The following is a 23,604-nucleotide window of genomic DNA, read 5'->3' as shown; positions in this document are numbered from 1 at the left end:
AAAATTGCAGCTATTACGTCCTTTGATACACCCATATGACTCCATGCACACACTGAAACGCTTGGGCAGCTGAAGATATTTTAATGATGGCCTTAATTAATATTGCATCAATAAAAAAGTTAATTTTAAAAATTACAGCTAACCTGGAAAGTTGGAAAACATCCATCCAAAGTATTTGTTCTAAAGTTTATGAGCAATATAAACTCTTAAAGAAAGTTCACTGCTAACTGATGACCGTATCAGTAATACATGCCCGTATGGACTGCATTTTCAACAGGTGAAGTTATTTACATCTGTGAGCCTACATCCATCTTAGCCAGCGTTTTTTTCGAGGTCATTTCTCTGCTGAATCACCAAAGCCACATATACAGTGGTTAAGAATTTTCTACTTCTGTTGCTGCAATTCTGTGCTAAATGGCATGACAATAAGGTCACTGTTACAAATCTTTCATCGTAGTCTGATTTTCTAAAAGAAAACTGATGGTTGCAAGCACCAAAATAAAAAAAAAAAAAGGAAGGGGGGGCAAAATATAATTGATAGTTTATAGATGTATAGTGTCATTGCAACCCTGACCCAAACCATCTTGAATACAGTGATGAATCCTCATGCTTTTACACCGACATATGGCCCTGAGCCTCTGAAGGACCCGGAGAACAGAGCATTGCAAAACGTCAGTGTCCCACCATTCCTCTTTACATTAAATCCCTGTGGTTAACACGCATGGCAGGCATGCACGGGTCAGTCTCCTCCCGGGAAAAATATGGCACAGCTGAAGTGCAGAGCTGTGAAATATTTGCATAGTTTCGAAATGAACCAGTTGAGAAAATCTCTTTTTCTTCACCCCAAGGATGTCCAACTTTCCACAATTGTTCCTGGGGCTGCGATGACTATGTGTGAACCATTGTCAGTGCCGGGGGGGCGGACGGAGCCCTACAAACGCCTCGCTTGCTCTGGGAGTTGTGGAAACGCAACTAAAGTTTTCCATCTCCTCATTGCTTCCTTGCTCGCCCCCCCCTCCCCCCCCGCCTCGCCCCCTCGCCCCCCGCGCCCCCCGCAGCCCAGCGGCGCGGACCTGCTGCCGGGGGTCGCGGGGGGGACCCTGTTGCCGTGTCGCTGTCCCCGCGCGGCATGGCCCAAGCATCCGGCACCGGCTCCGCCAGCTCCCAGGTTACCGGAGGGGGCTGCTTTCCCCTCCCACCCCCGACGGCTCCCCGCCGCCTTGCGATACGCCGGGCCCCGCCGCGGCTTGCCGCCCGCCGCAGCCAAGGGCAGGGAGCAGCCCCTGGCCGGCCGCCAGCCGTCTGCCGCGCAGCTACCTCCCCCTGGCCGGCCGCTCCGCAGAGCGGGATCCTCCTGCCTCCGGTGCCGCAAGTTATAGCGCAGGGAGAGGCGCGGCGGAGCCGCCAGCCAGCCGCGGCAGCATGTCCGGTACCAAATACGTAGACTCGGAGGTAGGGCTCGCCGCGGGGACGGAGCCGGGACTCTTCGAGCGCCCCGCCGGCTGCCCCGCCGCCCGTCCGCCGCCCAGTACCTGCAGCGGCTCGGCGCCCCCCCGAGCCCCCCGGCCAGCAGGGGAGCGGGGCGCAGGGGCAGGTCGGCGGCGGAGCCGGCGTCCGGCGGGGAAGGCGGACAACCGGGCACCTGCGGGCGGGGGACAGCGGGGCAGGGGTCCCGGGGGTCTCTTCCCCTGCGACCGAGCCGGGCCCGCGGTGAGAGCGCCGTGGTGGCGGCCGTACGGGGAGGGCGCTACGGCGAGGGCACGCGTGACGGGGGCACGGTGACGGCCGTGCGGGGACGGCGGCACGGTGAGATCAGCGCAGTGGGGACGGCACGGGGAGGGCGCCGGGGTGGAGAGGACGCGGGGAGCGCGCCGTGCTCCGGTCCGCGCGGGGACGGCGCTGCGGGACGGCGCTGCGGGACGGCGCTGCGGGACGGCGCTGCGGGACGGCGCTGCGGGACGGCGCTGCGGGACGGCGCTGCGGGACGGCGCTGCGGGGGGACCCCGGGAGCTGCCCGTGGGGCCGCGGCTGCGCCCTCCCCGCTTAGGGGCGGCGGCGCTCCGCCCTGGGGCACCGCCGCGGGGAGCGGGGCCGGGCCGCCTGGCGGCGGGAGCGGGAGGCAGTGCCGGGCCGGGCACCGCGGGGTGTGCTGTGCGCCCCGCGGCCGCCGTGACACAGCCGGAGCCAGCGCCGGCCCGCAGCGGGGCTCCCGCCGCTCCGCGCACCCCGTGGGCCCCGGGGCCGCCGCCCCCCGCCCGCCCCCCGCCCTGCCCTGCCCTGCCCTGCCCTGCCCTCCTCGGCTCGGCTCTCCCCTCCCGCCCGCTCTCCCTCTCCCTCTCCGCAGGGCTTTCTGTACACGGCGCCCGTCAGGGAGCAGGGCAACATCTACAAGCCCAACAACAAGATGATGGCAGATGAGCTGAGCGAAAAGGCGGTGCGCGACGTGCACACCAAAGAGATCGACCTGGTCAACCGAGACCCCAAGCACCTCAACGACGACGTGGTCAAGGTGAGGGGGCCGAGGCGGGACGGGGCGAGGGGCGATGCCGGTTCCCGACAGCCGCCCGAGCTGCCGAGGCGGAGTGCGCGGGCAGTGCGAGGGCGACAGCAGCCCGTGAACCGCTTGCCTCCACCTGCTGAAGGAGGGAGAGGGCTGGGGGGTGTGTGTGTGTGTGTGTGTGTGTGTGTGCCCTAATTTATCTATCTTTTGGTTTTGGTTAAGAAAAGGGAGAGCGTGCAGAGGAGAGGCGGGCGGCGGGCCGCGGCACCCGCGGGCGCTGCTGGCCGGGGCAGGTCGCGCCGCAGCGCGGGGGGGCTGTCCCCCGAGCGGGCTGCCCCCCGGAGCCGGCTGCCCCCCGGAGCCGGCTGCCCCCCGGAGCCGGCTGCCCCCCGGAGCCGGCTGCCCCCCCGCAGCGGGCTGTCCCCCGAGCGGGCTGCCCCCCGGAGCCGGCTGCCCCCCGGAGCCGGCCTGCCCCCCGCAGCGGGCTGTCCCCCGAGCGGGCTGCCCCCCGCAGCGGGCTGCCTGCGCTCTCCCCGCCGGGCGCCGGGCGCTGCGTCCCTCCGGGGCAAGGGCCGGCGCCGGGCCCCTGCAGCTGTGTGTGCCGGCGGGTCCGCTCTGCATCCCGCCCGGGACCGGGGGAGCGGAGTAAAAAGGCTGCGTGACCTGATGTAGCACCGGCAGAGGGATTTTCCTTCCCTCGGGCACGCGTGGAGGGGCAGGGCAGGGAGGCGGCACCGGGGCGCGCAGCTGGGCACGGCCTGCGGGGCAGGGAACCCTCCCTGAACCAAGTGGGGGCAAGATCAGAGGTCCTGGTGGTCCTCTGGATGTGTGTAGTTGTTTTGTTTTGTTTTCCTTGGCATTTTTCCTTCCCTCAAGAAACGATGAAACAAGCTAAGCAAAATCTTACGGGGCCCTTTTCTAGGTGTTTTGTTTGGGTTTTTAAATCGGAGTCTGACTGTTTTCGACAAAAGGGGGTCGATGGAGATTTTATCTTGTAGTCACTTCGGTCAGAAAAATCATACTGCTGATTTTTCTTTCGGCAGACAAATTTTATACTATGCTTGTGAAAACTGAGGAGGCTGTCATCTGGGCTTGTCAGAACCTAGGTGAAAACGGGAGTTGCAGTGGGTGACTGAGCCACTAGCTGGCTTATTTAGTGCCCAGCAGTGAGAGTGTGTGCAGTTCACCACGTTTGTTGGTCAGGAAGACCTGTTTTTGAAAAAAAAAAAAAATTGAAAAAAAATATTGCATTGTTTCCAGAGAATCAGAAGGTTGGACTCTGGTTCCTGAATATATGTCAGTAAAATGATTCATGCTCTGTGCAGAAAATATAGTAAGGTCCTGAGTTACCTCAGATTCCACTGACTGCAACACAAAATGGAAATATGGCTAGCCATCATGCTGCACCAATGCTAACATTTATCCCTCAGAACAGGCTACATCTTTAAGGAGCCATTGTCAGCTTTGCCATCTAGAAAGAAAAGAAAAGGCATAGTTTTTATTTCCTTAGAAAAAAATCATCTGTGTACCCAATGGTACAAAATGTCCATTAAAATGATTGATTTTTAAAAAAAGGAGAGAGCAATTCTTTTTTCTTCTACCCACGGGGGAGCAGCTGGGTAGACAGGGAATGCAAGAGCTGAAGAATGAGTCTGCATCATGGCTTATTGCGTACATCAACAGAAGAAGTCCCCAAAGCAACCAGACCTTCTGAGGATGAGTCACAGCCCCCAAGCAAATCAGAATCTGGGTGTCCACAAACCTAACTAGGGAAAGAAAGATCCTGCTGGGAAAAGAGGGATACCACTGACGGAAAAAACTCCTAACGGACTTAAAAGTAACAAGCATACAAAGCCCATCCTGCCTTCTCCGCCCCCCACAGGAGCAATGATTAAGAAAGCTTTTTTACACTCAATCATCTAAAAGAAAGCTAAGAAGTAAGAATTATAGTAATGGAAAAAACAATTTTTTTCAGTTTGTTGTTTTGAAATAGTTGCGGGCCAACACATTCATTGAAAACCCGCAAACAGGCAGAATACCGGTACCGCCTCTGGGTCAGGAAGTGGGCTGCTGGTAGTGCACGTAGTCACATCAAGACACAGGAATGTACCAAAATGAATTTGGTGTTAACCAGATGGAGTGTGTTTTGTGTCATAAACCCAGCAGTATTTGTAAAAAATGTGGGCATTGTAAAGCAACATTTTCCTGTTTTGTTAAAAGCATAAATAATAATCACTTTGGTTTTTATAAGTATTTCATGGATAGGTTCAGCCTGGAAAGTAGAGAGAGGAATTTTGCCACAATTTGGGTTTATTTGGACACTGTTTTCAGGTTCAGCCTATTAGATGTAGCAATAAGGTTCAGACCCAGTACCTAGGGGACAGGTTTGAATTGGGTTGTAGATGCACAGGTTCAGTTCCTGCCTTAGCCATCAGTCTGTAGTCCCCTTCTGTCATGCATCTGCCTTTCTTACTTCAGCTGTAAAGCATCCAGGCAAGGTGTAAAAACAGGAGTCCTCAGTCTCAGGTACTGAAAATCAGAGAAAAAACAATGTTCAGGAGTGTTGTAAAGCCAGAAATACAGTTCAGGCCTAGCTCAATTTTGTTTAGATCCTTGCATTTTTCTAAATTCAGAACCTTCTGCTTTTTACCAAATGTTTAATGCATTTCTTGCCACTTGACTATGAGGCACAATAGCATGGAAACTGGGGACAAATCAGTCAGCCATGAAATAGTAATGATTAGACAGAGAACTAGGAATCTGCTCTGTAAGCAGCTCTCTAAAAGGCCTCAGTGTTGTCTGCATTCAAATACTTCCCATAGCACATTTTAAAAATAACCCTTGCTTGTGAGGAGCAGGAGACGCATTCCCTTGGTGTGCAGCACAAGGCATCTGCACAGCTGCCTCTGCAGCAGGGAGTGCAGGCAGCAGTAGGGTAGGGGTGCAGGCAAGAGGGAGAGACCTGGTCGAGATCCTTTTATAAATAAAACTAGATGCATGGAGCAGCTTTAAAGCAAAGTTATTGGTGACCTCGACTTTGCTTACACTTTATCTTCAAGTTAGCTACCAAGTGGAAGCTAAGTGCTAGGAGGTTTCCAGAAAAGTGGGAATGACTGGATTTCTGTTCCAAGAGGGCTGGCAATGAGGCCTGGAGAACCTGAGGGCTGCAGGCAGCGGAGTTGGCAGCTCTGTGCTGGAGGAAGCACGATCTAGTAAAATCACCAGAATTTCCTTCCTGTTCCAATTCCTTCAGCAGGGAGCGGAAAGGAAGGAGTTTCTTCCTCGTATGACTGCCCTCATGCGTCACCTTGGTGGGAGGAGAACGTGCAATGGTGGTCCCGTTCCTTGAGGCACTGGCTTGTGAAGCTGGCCAGTCATGCGGGAGGCGAGGAGGGAGAAGCTGGTGGTTATACAGCTGGTTGGCCTTACCGTTGTATCTATTTCGTATGTCCTTCACTGGAAAATGCTACACTTGGACTTGTGTCCCACAGGTTTTATTTACGTGTGACAAGATGCTACAAACAGGATAGAAAGCTGATGGTTGGGTTTTTTCTCTCATTCATTCCCTGATGACCCAGGACCTGCTTGAAGGTGCCTGAAGTTCAGCCTTTGTCCTTCCTGCTTCCCAACGCACTATTTGTGTTTTCCACAGTATGGCTCAATTACAGCCTTCCAACTCTTCGGAGCTCGGTTTCTCAAAGTATCTGTGGTCACGTGTGCACAGTTTACTGCATTTGGAGAAGCAGAGGAGGGAGCCAGCTCTGCAGCTTGTGCTTCTCAGCTTGCTCAGGATGAGGATGGTCCTTGCAGCCAGCCCTGCAAAGTCACCTCCTCTGGGACCAGTGAGGACCAAATGTGCCGCCAGATTACAGTTTTTTCCTGTGGTGGTGTGCCTGTGCCCGGTCTACCATCCAGAACAACATTAGGATTTTGTTTTAAACAAGTGGTGTCTATCTGCTGTTTGTTGCATAGGAGTCCTTTTCTCTCTGGAAAAAAAACCCAGTACTTGGCTACAGATGTAAGGATGCAGAACTTTTGTACCAAGTTTTAAACAGTTACGTGTTTGTGCCTTCCACTTAAGGCTAATGCAGTTAAGGGTAATCCAGTGTACTGCAAGGAAAAGTCTGGAATTTTTAGTCAGATGTTGACAAATACCATAACAGCCTTATGCAGGCGTTAGGGAGGAAAGTATTACTCAGCCATTTTAAAGCCATTTACAATTTCTGCTGCTTCCTAATAAAAAGAGAGCTTTTTTAAAAAGCAGTTTGCCATTTTGTTTAGTCCTTCGCCATTACAGTCCCTTGCTGTTGCGCTGAGCGGGGTGTAAGATGCACAGAGATGACTAGGCAGAGCACCTCGCATCTCCACACCTCAGAACCTCTGGAAGGAGAGCAGGACTTGTCCCCTGTTCTTCTCAGGGGGGTGGGCTAAGGCACTGAGGACCATCACTGATGGGACAGCAGGTGTCCAGCTGGGGGGAACAGAGTTCTGCTCTTCAACATGGTAAAATGAGGCAAAAGCAGAGCTCAAGTCAGGCACTTTTTCCGAAACAAGGAATTAAGTGAAATTTCATGCAGACCCCTTTTCTTTGTTTTCAGCAATTAAAAGTCCTGAGAAAACAGATACGTACATAGGCTTGAACACATCAATATAAATATAAAATGTATGTTTTAATCCCAGCTTGTCATCTGGGCTCTCGCTGTTGGTAGGGATGGAAGTTAGATGCCTCTGAGGCAGGTTCACATCCCAGAGTTTTGGTCTGACTGGGATGAGCGGTGCTCTCAAAAGGCTCTCAAATGTTTCCCTCGTTGACAGTACATATAGTTTAGACATGACACTTTTACATAACTCTGTTTAAATGAAATGATTCTGAAGCTTTGTGTCATGCGGCTGTGGGGTTTAGATTTAAAATGCAAGAATATTCAAATATTTGACTTTGGCTACCCACACAACACAATCCTGTTTCAAATATTGCTTCCAAGGCTAGTCTAGGAGTGAAAGATTGAAAACTAGAGTCATCATGAGTGCCAGTTCATACGTCTGAGCGAGGTTTTAAGAGTTCTGAAAAACAGTTTTCTTGCACGATAGAGTTCCCAGGCATGGAATTTCTGAATGTTCATAAGATTACAGATAATAATGGCATCTATTCTAATGAAAGCTTCTTTCTCAGAAAAATGTGTTTGTGTTTAAGCTCATAGTATTATTAAAGCCTTATGCACTGCCTTCTTGCTTAGCATGATGAACATGACTCATAACTCCATAGGAAAATGTTCATTTGATGGTCATGGGGACAGAGCCAACCATTCAGCATGGATGTTCCTTTTGTTAGAATTTATTGAACACTATCTCAGATCCAGAGGAGACAGATACTTCTAGTTTCTGATAAATTCAACATAATTCAGATTATGTGCTAGAAAATTTTAAGAACAATTTGAATAATTTTATAATTTTTAGCACACTGTATGGAGAGAAATACTGTCTTCTGTTGCAGAGACTCTGGATGGCTAAAACAAACAACAAAAACCCCCTGAAATCCAAAACTCTCCAGGGGGGAAGATGAATAAATGTGTATAGTAGGGTGGTCTGCCCATAAGGTTCCCAGTGAGAATTTGATCTTTGTTATATTTTAGGCAGCAGAGAGAAGAAAGTACAAATGAACGTGTGTGATCCCATAAAATTTGTGATCTCTGGAAAACTGGAGAGAGATATAGTTCTAAACTAAGATAAGTTTGTATTTCCCACATCTCTAACACCTTTGTAATAAACAGACAGCAGAATGAAATCTACATCAGCAATGATTTTTTTTGAGTGTTTTTATCCAGAACTACCATCTCTCTTTTCAGAAAAATGATGGCAATAAAAAACATCTTGACCTAAAAAGGATATTATTTTGAAGATGAAAGAGAAGCTTTGCCATTTAATTTAATTTGATTTATTGGGGAAGCAGGTTTAACTCTGTTAGTCCCTTTTCTGGCAGATTTCTTATGAAAACGTCTTTTGATAGTTTCAAAACAAACTTTGAATTTTCTGCAATATCATTCTTGTCAAATTATGTCATCAGATTAGCATTCAGAAGGACAAATAATTTTGGTACCACTATCCCCACTCTAAGGAGATTTTAATTGATGAAACGTCGACCCAATTTTATTCAAGATAGCCAAGGAGCTGTGCTATAGATGTTTAGTGGGGCTGTACAAGGATCGGGTTTGTCAGTAGTCTTCTATTTATCTGGCTCATGTACTTTATTTTCAAGTAAAGGGGAACTGATAAATTCAGCTTTGTACGTACGAAGTGAGAAGATGCTGTCACAGCCAAAGGTGATAGCATCACATTCCCTGTCCAAACCCCTGCTGTGCTGTATTTAGATTTGAAGTTCAAAAAAAGCCTAAGGGAGTCTCATAAACAGATTGCAACACTTCCGCTGTCAACTTTGAAATCCCTTCTCAGAATTCAAGCAAATGCTACCAAAAAAAAAAAAATCGGTTTTCCCTCAAGATCAAATTAATATCGCCTGTAGACCTGAGCCGTAAAGTCTTCTGTTGTTTTATGAAGTCCAAGTTCATGTATGTCTGTTCTAGTGCAGTTTGTGACAAGACTGAAACTGTAGACTAATGATATCTTGATTTTTGTGAAATGCTAAAGAAATAGTTACGTCGTATGTAAGGATCAGTAACTTCAGACCTTCCATAAGAAAGAAAACTTTCTAACAGGAGAAATGCATTAGCAAAGTTTCTTTAAAGGAAAGAAGAGACAGCCGGGCATCACTGCACACTCACTGTCAGCAGTAAGCATGTTCAGGTCGAGACGAGGGAAGAGGTGAGAACAAGTTACACAGATTTGCCAAAAAGAATGGCAGCAGTTAATAGGAATGTGTTTGTGGGTAGTATACCTAGTTAAGCGTCTCCTTTCCTTACTCCCTTTGCAAACGATAGAGAAAAACGCATTTTCCAGATCTAAGGCTCCCTCCAGAGATGCCTGTCTCTGTCCATGCACTACTGAAGAGTCCAAAATCACTATATTTCCATTTGCCATTAGTGCCAAAATTTAGGAGGGATGAAGCTAGAGTAAGTTCTAAAAAGTTATACTTAATAGCGGTTTATTGCCTTCATAGCAGGTCTGTAAACCTGCACTGAGGGCAATATAATAATATAATATGGATATATTTATATTATATGTATAAAATACAAATCTGTTTACAGAACATCTCTACTTTTATTGATGTTTCTGGATTCTGGTTAACTCCAGACCCCACTGGAATCAATAAAAAAATTCCCATTATCTTTAGTGTAGTCAAAACTTCATCCCAGTGTTCATGTTGATGAATATACCTCTTCAAACATACAGGTGGACAGACACATGTGGATGTACATATACACGAACATACCAGAGTTCTTTGCTAAAATAACTGTATCAAACAAGGAGCTGTGGAACATGAACCAAATAATAAAACAGAGAAAGCTTCTGAAGAGATTCTCTTTAGGAAAATGGCAATAACCTCCCAGCAGCCCAGTTTCCAATGAGGAAAATAGCTACTTTATTTTCTGACTGCTTACTCTCACAACATCAACATATTTTCCAAGGAACTGGCTGACATGGTACCCCACCTGCATAGGAAGTTTTGCTGTGTTTTGTAGGAGTGCAGGTGTCTCCTTGAAGCTGCTGGTCTCTCATTCTGCAGGACTATAATGAGACAGGACAGGCAAGTGCTGCAGGAAGAGATCTCTGAAGAGTGGCTGGTTGCTACAGTGCCGACCCGTTGGTGCATCACTCACATTTTTCTCACGAGTGCTCCTGCAGATTTTGATGAGCCTGCCCATTTGATAAAACAAAGCCCATCACCAGGACTTTTCTGGTATGTAATCAGTAATTCAGCATGGGCAGGGAGCAGGAAGTTGTTCTCTCAGTAATTAGTAGCAAATTATTTTTTAGCTATTTTCAGGGATTTTCAGTTTGCAACATGGTGATCTGCAGTCATAACCTTTTTCTATGTCATGACATTACTTATCATTTTTCATAATGCATTTGAACATTTGTTATGTGTGCAGTAGGTATCAGTCCTGACCAGACCGGTTTTCTTCTCTGGCTACAAGAGTGTAGTCCTCAAACTCTACCTTCCAACATGAATATCCTTGTTTGTTAAAGTATTGTTTGCTTTTCTGGCATACTCTGCAGTACTCAGGAAAGATTCACGATTTCCATTAAGAGACCTGCCAAGAGAACACTTTTCTTGCCGTATTATAGAAAGCAGGCACAGGGAGGCAGGGAACATGAGGCCAATTCATTGGTCAGTTTGAACGAGTAACTGGGGTGGAACTGTTCTGCTTACTTGTTTAGGGTTTCATTCACTTTGGAATTACTTGCTGCTTTTCTGTACTTAACCAGCCTTACACAAAAACGATGGTTCTAGCCATCTGTGTTCATAGCATCTCTTTTTTTGTGCAAAGGGGTGAGTGATGTGCCCGCTGGTCTGGCAAGTCCCCAGAAGAGCAGTGTGCTCTGAAGACAGAGTTCAGGGTTAACAGGCAGAGCCTAAACTTGCTGCATCCCAGCCTGGAGTGACTCTTGGGGTTCCCTTGTTAGATGCTGGCCACCATACCAATAGTCAAGGTGATTTCTTGTCTTCCGATGGAACTTACCCCATCTCTGAACACTGCTGGATGTTCATGTTTTGTAGTCACCTATGCTATAGTCTGAGGCTCATATAAATACTTTGGAATAGAATGAATTTTGCTTTTACTACACACCTATCAGCACTTAATGTTTGCTGTGGAAAACAACAATTAGTGAGGAATTAGAACATCTAGGCATCATGAAGCTCGGTGTTTTCAGGAACAAAGTACCAGCTTCTCTACATAACTGCAGGTGAACATTTGCCGGGTGGAGATTACAGAATGCTCTTAAGAGGGTGAACGAGTCTCCTGGTGTCTTGGGAGGTGGAGGAAGCGAGAAGAGCAACATTATGCCTCTGAGTCCCAACATCTCCCATGCTCTTTCCTCGGATTCAGTAGAAATGACCTTATATGCCTTTTCATCATTTTCTGATAAACTGTGGTAGTGGTCAGGAAGACGAACATCAGCAGATGTGGCAACATGGTATTTCCAAGAATTAATAAAACGTTTAGGTGTTTAGCTGATATCACTGATTTAACAGAATGGTTGTGAGCTTATTGCTTAACTATTTTTTTTCCCCTGCTGCTGTGATGCCTTTGTTCTCCAAGCACTGTAACTGGAAATTTTAAAGTTCCAAATAGTATGTGGAAGTACAAAACCTAATAATGATCTCAGGTGCTTATGGTTCTTTTATTTTTAAAAACACACAGCACAGCGTTCTGCAGAGTTGGTAGTGCTGCACCTTTCCGGAACGTCGCCTCCCATATGTGACTCACACCATAGAATGGCTTGTCATTTTGTGCTGTTTTCCACATTTTCTTCTATAGAGTATTTCTTTAAAGGACGTTGAATTGCATTTATTGCAGCGTAAAAAAGAGATTGCATCTGCTTTGTTATGTATGTGTTTCGAGTCTTGTCGGGCACAATGTAATATGGTGAAGCAATATTATGCTTACTCTCTTGGTATCAAGGAAAAAACTGTTTAAACACAGCACAGGGTAAGCAGTAAAGACAGTTTCCATACTCTTTGCTAAAAATGTGAAGAAAACTAGCTTGTGACTCTTTCTTGTATAAATACACATTCAGAATTGACTATAGCTCCGGTCTGGCAGGGCATGTAAGCATATTGACATCAGTGGGACAGTTCACATTTTTCAGGTTGTGTGCGTATTTAAACGGTTTGCCTGATTGGAGGTATTAGTGATCAGTCAAGAGAGATCCAGTAAGGATCTCTCTGCCTCCTTTCACTGACTCCAAAAGATATTGATGGCACTCAAAAATGTAGGCATCCTCAGCAGCTGTTTGGGTTCCTCCTCAGTGGAGTAGCGGTGGTGCCTGTCTATGCTAACTGCATGCTGCGAAGCACAGTAGCAGCACACAGCTACCACACAGGAAGATTTAAATAATTATAGTTACAGTTACAGAGATGTAGATTAGGTCAAAACCCCCATAAAATGCTGATGGCCTTAATTTTTTTTCTGATAGACCCAGCACAGTAGATTTTTCTGTGTAATGGATATTACATACCCCAGAGAACAACCTTTTGAGGAGAAGCATAACCGGTAAGTAGGCAATTTGAGATTGGAATTGAAGATACCTTTCCAGCCTGCCAGGTTTTGATACATAGGGACTAAAGTGGCAAGGTCAACAGGTCAACTGTTTTCATATATAAAGCATGTATTCTTGAGTCAGCTGGGTTTTCTTTCAGAAAAAAAACCACAGTTAACTTGACACTGCTAAGCTTTTTTAATTAATTGCTTTTTTCTTTAAACAGACCTTGGAAAAAGAAGATAAATTCCCCATACCATTTCCCTTTCTTGTAAATAAATCTCTTTTAGAATCAAAGCAGGTTCCTTAATTTCCTGGTAAAAGTTTAATAAACATATGCAGAGCAAAAGAAGCTGCGGTAATTCTCATAGCAGAATCAGACAAAAGCTTCAAGCAATGTAAAAACTGGCTTTACCAAACTGAATAGTAGGAAACAAAGAACAGCTGAAGTCAGGAAGTGTATTGTAGGCATGGGACAGGAGTTGATAGTGTTTAATAGCTTTGGCTGAAACAGAAGGCTGTAGCAAGTTATTAGCATCCTTTAGAGGGTCAAAACAAATTTCCTCCGCTTCTCTCCTTGTCACAAGTAAACGTGCCTGCATTTTCATTAGCTTGGCAAATAACTCAATGCGATTCCACAGCACACCCTGACAGCTCTGCAGGAGCAAGCTGCATGCTGAACTTGCAGTCTACTGAACAAGACCTGTGCCTAACCTAAGCATGCCTTTATGTAGGTAAAACAGAGTTCTTCACAGACCTACGTGCACATGATGCTTTGGCAAAAGTGGCCTCAAGAACAATACCCTAAGAAAAGCATCTTAACCTTGCAAGCCAGTTAGATTAATTTCCAGAAATTAGAGTGTCTTTCTTCCTCGGTTCATATTTCTGGCCACTTCTCTTTCTACTGTTGGTCCTATTTTTACTTTACTTAGTTCAGTTGGACTCCCGTTATCAGCCTGATGACACTCACCATCACCGAGTGCTGCTGAACTAAAAACCAGAGGAGAGTAATAGGAGAGACTGAGGAGTGAGTAATCCAAGTGAAGTAAACGTAATGCAGGGCAAGGCAAAATGCATCCAGCAAAATGCATCCAGTCACCTATTCCTCTTGCTGCCTGTGGAGAACTGATCCCTATGAGTTCAAAACAGGATCTTTCATGGGAGTGGTTTGGTGCAGGAAGAATCTGGGTGATATCTCAGTTCCTGCAGCGTAAGGACTTATCTGTACTGCCTGAACAGTGAAATAAATAGAGCATTTCCCAGTCAGTGGACCTGTATGTGATCTGATAGCAGCTGAGAAGTGGAAGAACTCAGTTTACCTCACATCCTTGCCTTTCTTTAGACTGTACACTACTGTGGGTAATTCTGGGTTTGGACAGCATTGCAGAGGTTTGTGTTCCAGTTGTAGCTGGACTCTCTTGACATGTACATAATTTCAGAACATTATTATGGCTTTCAGGGACATAACAGCTTCATTTTAATCTTGTATTCAGGTTATCTCCCTTATTCAAACTGGAACAATTTGGACATGTCACATGAGGGATAACGAAATGGGAAAGATACGGTTTTGAGACATCAGCTATGATTCCTACAGGGCCATCTATTCAGCTTCCGTGCATCGGTAGAAACATTCCAAGAGCTGTTGAAGTTGTTCCAAGAAAGTAACCTCTTGACAATTGTTGGTGGCTGTTATCATCTCACAGGCACGTTGATTCCTGAGTACTTTTAGGACAACTGTGTATGGCTTGAGCTGGGAAATCTTGGCCAAAGTTATATCATAAATGTTCTAATATTAGCATCATCTCCTGGAATGAGAATGGGGCTGTCCATCTGGAAATGTAACGTGGCATGATTCTTCTGTCTGCTCCCCAGGATTAACTCCGTGGACATCTTGGAGTGCACTCCAGGCTAAAAACATTAGTACTGAGAATCGCCAATACAGAGACTTTACTATTTGATTTGAAAACCAATACTGGCTTCCATTTTTCAGTAAAACATTCATTATAATGAATTATTTTGAAAGGAATCAAATTACAGGCCATTCGTTACTTAAAGTTCTAGGAAGTTCACATTAGCCTATGGTTTCTTTTTACATGCCAAAAATATGCTTTGCTGATAAAAATAGGTCCCACTTAGCTAAATTAAAGATATAACCATGAAAAGGCTGATGGAGCTCAAGACAGACTTGCTTTCCTGCTGAGATGTAATATTTCCCTTATCAGCCAGTTGAAAAAACACAAGATAGACTCTACCACAACTGAACTAAATGAGAAGACTTCAGGCTTGACCCTGAATAGCCCTCGACACGCTGAAGTGCTGTGTGATGGCTGTGTGCACAAGGTGGGCCTGCCAAGGATCACAACACAACATCAACTGGTGGGAAGCATGCAATAAATTCCCAGAAGTTTTAGAATGAGAGGGCTATGCTTAACCATGATGCAGTCTTCATGTTTTGAGAAGCAACCTTTTCTTGCTGTAATCATCTTGGGTTTTTCCATCATCTGCATAGTCTTACTATCTGATTTCAAGGCAAACGTTGATGGTAAGTCAAGAACACCCATTTGCTTTGACAATGAGCTAACATGGGATATGGACTATAATGGAAAGTTTGCTTTTGAGTAGCTGCAGAAACAGGTACTATAAGTACGCTTGCTTGTGTATTCCAAAAAGGAAATATACTTGCTCCATAAACGCTGGCATATGTTTTTCCAACATGTACTCAGTTGAATGAAATCGATTTCAGTGAACAGTATACAGATCTTGAAAACATCTTTGGGGTGAGGGGCCAGGAACAGATAATAGAATAAGATAATTGGATGCCGTCATCAGCAGATGTTATTGACTTCTCCCTGTATACATGTACATCCTTTACTTCTCTCTTTCATGATGCAGTCCTAAAATGCAATGATGAATAGAAGGACATCTTATTGTTTCATTTGGTAAAAAGATAACAATATATCCAGGAAAGTTCCTTGCTCTGTCTTACCAGACTGCCACTAACTTTTAATGACCAATTCATGTAATTATTTTATGGCCAGTGTACTTCATAAAGCTATTTTTTGCCAATTGTTTAGTCCCCAGATATAACCTTTTCTATTTAATAAGCCCACAACCAAAGCTGAGAGCATATTGGTGCCTGTGATGCCTTCCCCAGAATTAGTTATTTCCACCAGAGCTTCAGTCTTGCACCCACTGAAATACAGTGTCCAAATCATTTCCAGTTTCATGTCTTCACTGAGCAGTGACTGTAGTGTACTTTCTATGCTGTATTGAGACACTGATTTCAAGGAGACTGTTTCTAAGCTTTGTACCAAAAATTCATGCACATGACCTACAGAGGCAGAGGTTACTGGATACCTGTAGAGCTATTGCAAAGAAACCCATGAGTCACACCCTCTTTTCATTTTCTCTTTTTGTAGCTATTATTTGAAATCATGCTGTTGAGTTTCAGAAAGTCCAGGCAGACTTTTGGCTCTGCAAACGTGTATGGACAGGTGTGGAGCACTGAGGTGTGTTGCCTGCACGAAGTCTGGCACTGGTTTCTGTGGAGGCAGAATTTCAACCCAAACGCTAACTTTAGGTGTGATGGGGATGATGATGATGATGAATTCCCATCCCAATGAATCATAGATCACTTTCAGATCACTAGAGCCTAGTTCAGAGTAGCTGGTAAAGAAAAGGTTTCTAGTTTGCATTACATGATGTCTAGAGAGAAGCACTGGCAGAGAGTGATGTTTTTGCCCAGTAATACGTTGAATTAAGCCAGCTTGATGTTAGGCATTCAAGATATCTGATATCATAGATGATTCAGAAGTTTCCACCCAAGGACTTTCAAGCCCTTCAAGCAAATTGCACCTAGACTGTGCAGTTTTGCTTTGGAATTATCTTTTTTGTTTTATAGTATTTTTCCCTTTGTTGGTAACTTCCGTTTGAAGGTGACTGAAGATTCAACAGGAGAGGGAGGAGTTCTTTCTAATTATTATATATATTTTAGATTAAAAGAAATTATTGTGAGCCTTTTCCTACAGTGTAAGCAATTCTGACACTGAGTGCACGTATAAGCACCTCCCTCCAGCATGCTAAGGTACTGTTGCCCGAGTTTCTGTGGCCACTGGCCCATATCATACTTACCCTGCTCCTCTGTATCTTCCCTTACTGCAGCATTATCATCTGTCTTGGGGATCCAGCCCCAGAAATGCAGTTTCTTTTTTTCTTTCATCTAATTTAAACAGTCATTTAGTTCCTTGCAGAGGAATAGCTTTGTGATGGTCTCTTTCCTGTTGAATGCAGTACCTATACAATTCGTTGTGCTAACTAAATTAAATATCCTGTATTGTGGGTTATATCAAACACATGTTTGTGTGACATGGAGCTGAACCATCATCACAATTCTGTTAATTTTCTAATAGAAATATTATGACAATTAAGCTTCCTGAATTGCTCAGTATTTCAACAGAGAGCTGTAAAATATGTCTGTTGGAATGCTCTGCTTCCTTCGGTGACTTTCTGAACGATTTATGAATAGTCAAAACTATGAAAAATGTGGAAGACTGTGTTTCCTCTAAATATTAATATGTTAGCCTGGCCATGTCTTTCATGAGGAGGGTGTTATCACATAAACAGGATAGGCTAAAACAAAACGGTACTAATGTGAAGAGCCTCCTTAACATTTAACAACATGAAAGAGCTCCCTCACCCTTTCAGGCTAAGGAGGGGCTCCACCTGATGCCGACATAAATCCAGCATTTTATTTTTCCATCTACTAAGAACTACCTATGCCTGTTTCAAAGTATATATTTATACTTTGAAAGTATATATATTTATATATAAAGTATATATTTAAATAATATTTTAATAATTTTAAATTAAATAAATTTAAATTAAACAGTGTTTATTGACTGTCAAAATTCAGCAATGCTATACAAGGAAAGATGGGGAAAAATCGGGGGAATAAAACCCATCTTATTGATACACGCCTGGGGGGTGTAAAAAGTCAAAGTACTGACTGCATTTATTCCAGTCATAAAGATGTGTTAACAGTTATGTCAGGCAATGAAAGCATGATGATTCTGTTCACTTGGCTTGCCTATTAGGTAGACTTTAAGGGCACTCTTAGGCCTGTAGGAGAATAGGAAACTATCTTCAGGTTTTTGGACATCTCCATCTAGAAGTTAGATATCTGTCTAATTTTGAGCTAATCATTGAGGCTCCCTGGTAGTCACTGAAAAAAAGATAGTATAGATAGTATAGATGAAAAAAGACGTAGGAAGTACATGTTTCGGTGTTTTGTTGCAGGGGACCATTGCTCTCCAGGGAAGGTGTTTCTGGAGTCCATCCTTGATGCAAACATCTGACTGACCTGACTTTGTGTTCTTTGCTACAGATTGATTTTGAAGATGTGATTGCTGAGCCAGAGGGAACACACAGCTTTGATGGGATTTGGAAGGCCAGTTTTACCACCTTCACTGTAACGAAATACTGGTTTTACCGTTTACTGTCAGCAATCTTTGGCATTCCTATGGCTCTCATCTGGGGCATCTACTTTGCCATTTTGTCATTCCTGCACATCTGGGCGGTGGTGCCGTGCATAAGGAGCTACCTGATCGAGATCCAGTGCATTAGCCGCGTCTATTCGATCTGCATCCACACGTTCTGCGACCCACTGTTTGAGGCCATAGGCAAAATGTTCAGCAGCATCCGAGCCACAGTACGGAAAGAGATTTGAGAGACATTTCAAGGAGAGCCATCAGCCTAGGAAGGGGGTGGGGGTTTTGTGTTGTTTGGAGTGTTTTGGTGCCAGTTTCGTGTTCCTCAAAGCAGCATACAGCAACTGGTGGTGGATATACTGGCCCAAAACAAAGAAATGCTTGCTCAGTTTCTTTTCCTACTGTTTATTCTTACTGGACTACTTGCTTCTTTGTTGGTTTTTTTTTGTTTTTTTTACTTCTTTTTCCTTTTCAGTCTGCATTTCAAACTAACCTTAAATGGCCATTCTTCCATGCCAGCTGCATATCATTTTGCTGGCTGTTCAGTTCAGAGACTGAAGTGTTGTTGGATGCCGCTTGATCTCACCCTTCATTCCTTGTGAGATAAATCCACAGTGATACTGAAGAACGACAAAAATGCTTTCCAACACTATAAAGCCATTCATTTTATTGTGGCCAAAGAGCGCAGAGCTATTGCAGCAGAATGAACGTGACCAGCTGGCAGGTTTTAGCAGAATGTTCTTTTTCAATTGGATTGTCAGTTGACTGCAGCTATTTACAGTCATGGTCAGATATGGTGCATTATGAATAAATTAGTAAAGTAAACAAATTACTGAGCTAATGTATGTCCTAAAAATCTAACACTTTATCAGGTTGGAGGCGATGACATGTGAGAGCTTTTCACGTGCATAAAAAGCTTCGGTCAGTGCCTTTCTGTCTCATTCTATCTTGGAAGTTTGCATCCACTGGTTTTTCAACCTTTGCTAGAATTGCAGAAGCAAACTGCAGTTGAGAACTAAAACTGGTCATTATGGAAATGTTTTTCTGACTGTGACTTATGATACATCCCTTAGCAAGCATTTAGGTGCTTACCTCATAGGCTTCTGGGGTTTATTTTTTTCCAAAGTATTCATATAAATACGTATCACAGGTATGCCAGAGATGACCCTGAGTTTCAAGAAAAATGAAGGTGTGCCAAACACAGGCTACACGAGGCCAAGGAGGAGCTGCCCCTGAGAAACTTTTCTATCAGCTTTCAAAACTTCCCTATCAGCAGAAGTCTGCATGCCACTAATGCACAGATTATTTTCAGGATGCTTTGCTGGTTCTAAACTAATCCATCACAAGAGATGGTTCAGAAACTTCACATTTGTGGGTTGGTTTGTTCATTTTTAGCTGAGCTGCAACACCGGGAAGTCTTAAATAGAGGGTGTTGTGTGAATCTACCATGTCGCAAAGTGCAAAGAAAGCAAAGCCTTTGCGACATGTTCTGATGCTGTGATCTGCAGGAGCTTTTTGCCCTCGTGATAATACTGTGTTCAGAGATGCTCTCTGTATCCTCATAAGGTTTGCGTGAAGCATTTGTAAAAATAGTTGTGAGGCTAATCAGCTTAATTGTAAAGCAAGCTGGGGCCTGAGCCTGCTCCAGTTGGGATCTCCAGCAAGCCGGTTCTTGACCTCGGAGTGTGCAAGGTTTGGTCTTTGGGATGAGCATGGAGCTGTCTGGTACACCTACAGCTTTTTTATTTAGTGCTGATATTTCACATATTGCTTTACCTAACACAGGAGTGCCTTCGGCTCAATTTCTGCCAAAGCATTGAAAACTTTAAGAAATGCTGCATTTTTAAAGGGGTGGGGTGGGGGGTGGGGGGGGTGGGGTGCTGGGGAGGGTGCACAAAAAATTTACAAAGCTATTAACTACTATTGTTTGCATTTAAAACAGACACTGGTATGGATATAGTTTTATGTTTTTCTATGTACATAATGAAGAGTGTACTATTATAGATTTTTTCAGTATGAGAAACAAGTGAGATTGTAAACAAGAAATATTTTATCTTTTTATGAGGAAAATCACTCTGAGGAAAACTTTCTTGATCTACCATATAAACTGTATATCCTGAAAGATGTCTGTTCACTTACAGCTATTAGTCCCTAATCCAAATACATTGCTGATCCAGGACACTTACATTGTTGTTATATGCTTACAGATATAACTGACACCTTTTTTTTTTTTAATTCTGCATGTACATTAAAGACTACAATAAAAAGACGTTTAATGGTAGCTCCTGTCTGACTTCTTTTCCCTTGAAAGTCATGTGAACAAATCCAATGTTACCAGGAAGAAAAGATAAAGAAACAGAAAGCAATGTCATTTGTTTCTCAAGAAAGAAAGCACAAAACGGTCTCAATTTGGGCTTCAGGATCTGACTCAGGAAGATTCTTCCCAACAAAAAAATTATTTTTTTTGCCAAGTAAATATTTTCTGCTGCTAAATAAGTAGGCAGTAGGACTAGTGAACATAGCATTGATTAGGGAGCCTAAGCTTGTTTAAATGCTTGGTGTTCCTCAGTTTCCCTACATTTCAATTAGGATAATGAAGTTTACTTGTAGACAACTTTAATATCCAATAAAAAGAATGATAACATAATATAATGAGTTGTTTATAGTTTGTTTTACATAAAAGACTTTGGGAATCCAGAATTCAGTCATGGATTGCCCTGATGATAGCTCTGCAGTTAAAATTGCTTAAAGCTTTCTTTTTCAGTCCAGTGGAAACAGGATTGTTCCTAATAAAAGCTCATTACCCTAAGCATTTAATGTATGGAAATAGGGGAATGACAACTTTTATCCAGCCATGTATAGGCCTAACTTGTGACGGGACAGTTCTTTTCTGTGGGGTTATTGCACAATACCTGTACCACCATTAAACTAGTACACAACGGTCCGACAAAACAGTCTGTTACAATTTGGTCTACAGATCTGTTAACCATATTGTAATGTTCAAATGCCAGATACCAGCTTAAGGTAGTCTGTCATCTTTTCCAATAGCAGAATGGTGTATTTAACGGTAGTTAATAGTCCAGTGGTAGCAGAGAGAAAATTTAAAAAGTTTAAAAGGGACGTTTTAATGTGAAAGTAAAGCAAATGAGCCTTCTGGTGTTGATAAATGTCTTGCTTTTGCAAACAGCCTGACAGATCCAGGACAGACACATCTATTCATCTCAACCATTTATAATGTCACATCTCCAAGACTCTTTATGGGAGAGATGTGCAGATTCACCCTGGCTGCTCTGCAGGGCAGCAGTCACAGGGCTGTGCTGTGAGTGAGCCTCATCGCTGTGCTCCTGCCAGGTTCTCAGTGCAGTGACACTGGTGACCAATACCACAGCCATGATACACCCCGTAGCAAGATCCAGGTTTGTCTACTAGGGGAGTAGGCACTAGCTGTTAGACAATGGCAACAGGCAATCTCCTGTCACGGCTCTAAATGTGGTGTTGATGGTCTTGCACTGCTAGACATGAAAGTCAGTGTCACAAGCTGCTTCAGGACCTGTGGGTTAGGGTGGGCTCTGCACCACTTTTTCCTCCTATCAGAAAACTTCCTTGGCTCTCTTTGGTCACTGTTCTTATCCTCTGGGTCACCCGTTCTTAAATTGTGCCATGTAGCCTGAACTGTTTTCCTTTGAATACCCTGAGACAATGTATGGGGGAGCTGGACACTCCAATTAAAACCAGCTGGAGCACCCAAGTTTTGAGAAATGAGAGTGTGAACTGCTTGGTTATGAGGTTGCTTCCTCTGAATTTGGTTGTTTGAGAACAAACTAAATACAGAATTTTTTTTTAATGTATGTTTATTGAAATGAAGTTGCCACAAGATATAATGACAAACCATAGGTGTTTATTAATGATGGAGAATCTCCATAGTTGCATCCAAGCTAACTTTTGACCCTCTCTTAAGTTAAACTGGAACTGTTCTCTGTTCACTTGTTTGCTTTCATTGTCTTGTGCATCTGCTGCATCCCCCTCCTTCTTTTCCCTCATCTCCTGATGAGGGGTAAAGAGGCACCTTTGTTATCTTTACGTCTTACAGACCTTGATTTTTTCAGTTCATGTTATCTGACACTGGGACACCATATGATACAGGTTGTTATTTTTATCTTGCTTTCATCCGTAGAACTTTTAATTAAAATTTCAATTGTATAGTACAACTAGCCCATCCTATCTTGAAGATGATTTTCTCTATTAAATTGTACCATTAACTTGCATGTAACTGTAAAAAGGGAAGGGATTTTTTTAATGTGAATAAACTAGAACAGCTAAATAGCAACCTGGCTTTGATAGGAAATATAATGTGTTCTTCTTAACCTTAAGAATTAGATACAGTGTTTTCAATACACAGTTATTTTGCACAGTACTTGAGTAGGCAACATGCACACTGCAGTTTATTTTATAGACAAGCAGGCTGGCACCAGGTCTTTTAAAGTAAATGCATGGTGGCATCTGGACCATGCTCCTAGTCATATGGTTTAGTTTTAGGTACCCCTGTGAGGAGCAAGGGGTTGGACTTGATCCTTATGGGTCCCTTCCAACTCAAGATATTCAATGATTCTGTCATGGCCTTCTGAAGGCACAGTGGTAAAATGCTGCACATTTGATAGCTACAACAATATCTAAATGCATAGCATTCTCATTATATTTGTAGCTGTTTTTATTAAGGCTAGCAAGAGTGGGAAGAAAGCGACTAGCCTGTTCGCTCTCTCATAATTAAGGCACGTTTTAGTGTTGATTCAAGACACAATCCACAAAAGGCCCTAGGCTCAATGCCAGTAGGTAATTTGCTTCTGTTCTGAGAACCTGAATTTACATTACCCTGAAGACACCTGAATTTCCTTGGCACATAATTGCCAGTAACACTTACAGCAAGGATGCCCAGGTCACCTATGCACTGCTGGGATGCGCAAATGAGATGTTCCTTTGGCTGCCACCAGCTCCTGCAGGACCTGAAGGTGACAGGTTTTCTCAAGGATCACTAACAAAAGCTGGGAAATTATGCCCTTCTGAGGCTTGTAGTCTAGCATCTGACTCCTTGAGACAGAGGCAAGTTAATCTCCTCTCACTGCACTCCCAGGTGTAAACTTAAGCTGCTCACCACTCAGCATGCTGACTATTATGGATCCAGTTTTTATAAGATAATTCTCCTTGTGTGTTGTGCAGGAACTAACCGTAGACCCCTGATGTGGCATGATGACTTCCAATAGGTGCCAGGTCACCTTAAAAGCATTGTCTGAGCTTTGTGACACTTTATTGGTCTAAAGTCTTCAGAACCCAGATTTTCCCTTCCATCAAGTGGTCGTCAATGCAGAGGGAAATAAAGGCATTATGGTCTCCAGTTCTGGCACTTCTAGAGACACTTCTGTTTTCCAGCTTGGAACACCAGGGACCTAGGCTGAATATTTTTTT

The 23,604-nt window shown here is 44.2% G+C and overlaps 1 protein-coding gene across 1 annotated transcript; it reads left to right on the top strand.

Moving 5' to 3' along the window:
• Positions 1-1,320: 1,320 nt before the first annotated feature.
• Positions 1,321-20,425, top strand: CAV1 (caveolin 1). Its single transcript, XM_037389554.1, has 3 exons — positions 1,321-1,452; positions 2,345-2,509; positions 18,042-20,425. The coding sequence occupies exons 1-3, from the start codon at positions 1,423-1,425 to the stop codon at positions 18,381-18,383; spliced, it is 537 nt and encodes a 178-aa protein (XP_037245451.1). The 5' UTR covers positions 1,321-1,422; the 3' UTR covers positions 18,384-20,425.
• Positions 20,426-23,604: the final 3,179 nt, after the last annotated feature.

The sequence above is a fragment of the Falco rusticolus genome, chromosome 5, assembly GCF_015220075.1.
Source record: "Falco rusticolus isolate bFalRus1 chromosome 5, bFalRus1.pri, whole genome shotgun sequence".
Lineage (NCBI taxonomy): Eukaryota > Metazoa > Chordata > Aves > Falconiformes > Falconidae > Falco > Falco rusticolus.
Note: the sequence above shows the minus strand (reverse complement) of the source record. Positions and strands in the feature narration are given on the sequence as shown.

Coding starts and splice junctions, on each gene's coding strand:
- CAV1 (XM_037389554.1), top strand. CDS start 1,423: ATGTCCGGTACCAAATACGTAGACTCGGAG. Junction 1,453..2,344: donor CCAAATACGTAGACTCGGAG/GTAGGGCTCGCC, acceptor CCCTCTCCGCAG/GGCTTTCTGTACACGGCGCC. Junction 2,510..18,041: donor TCAACGACGACGTGGTCAAG/GTGAGGGGGCCG, acceptor TCTTTGCTACAG/ATTGATTTTGAAGATGTGAT.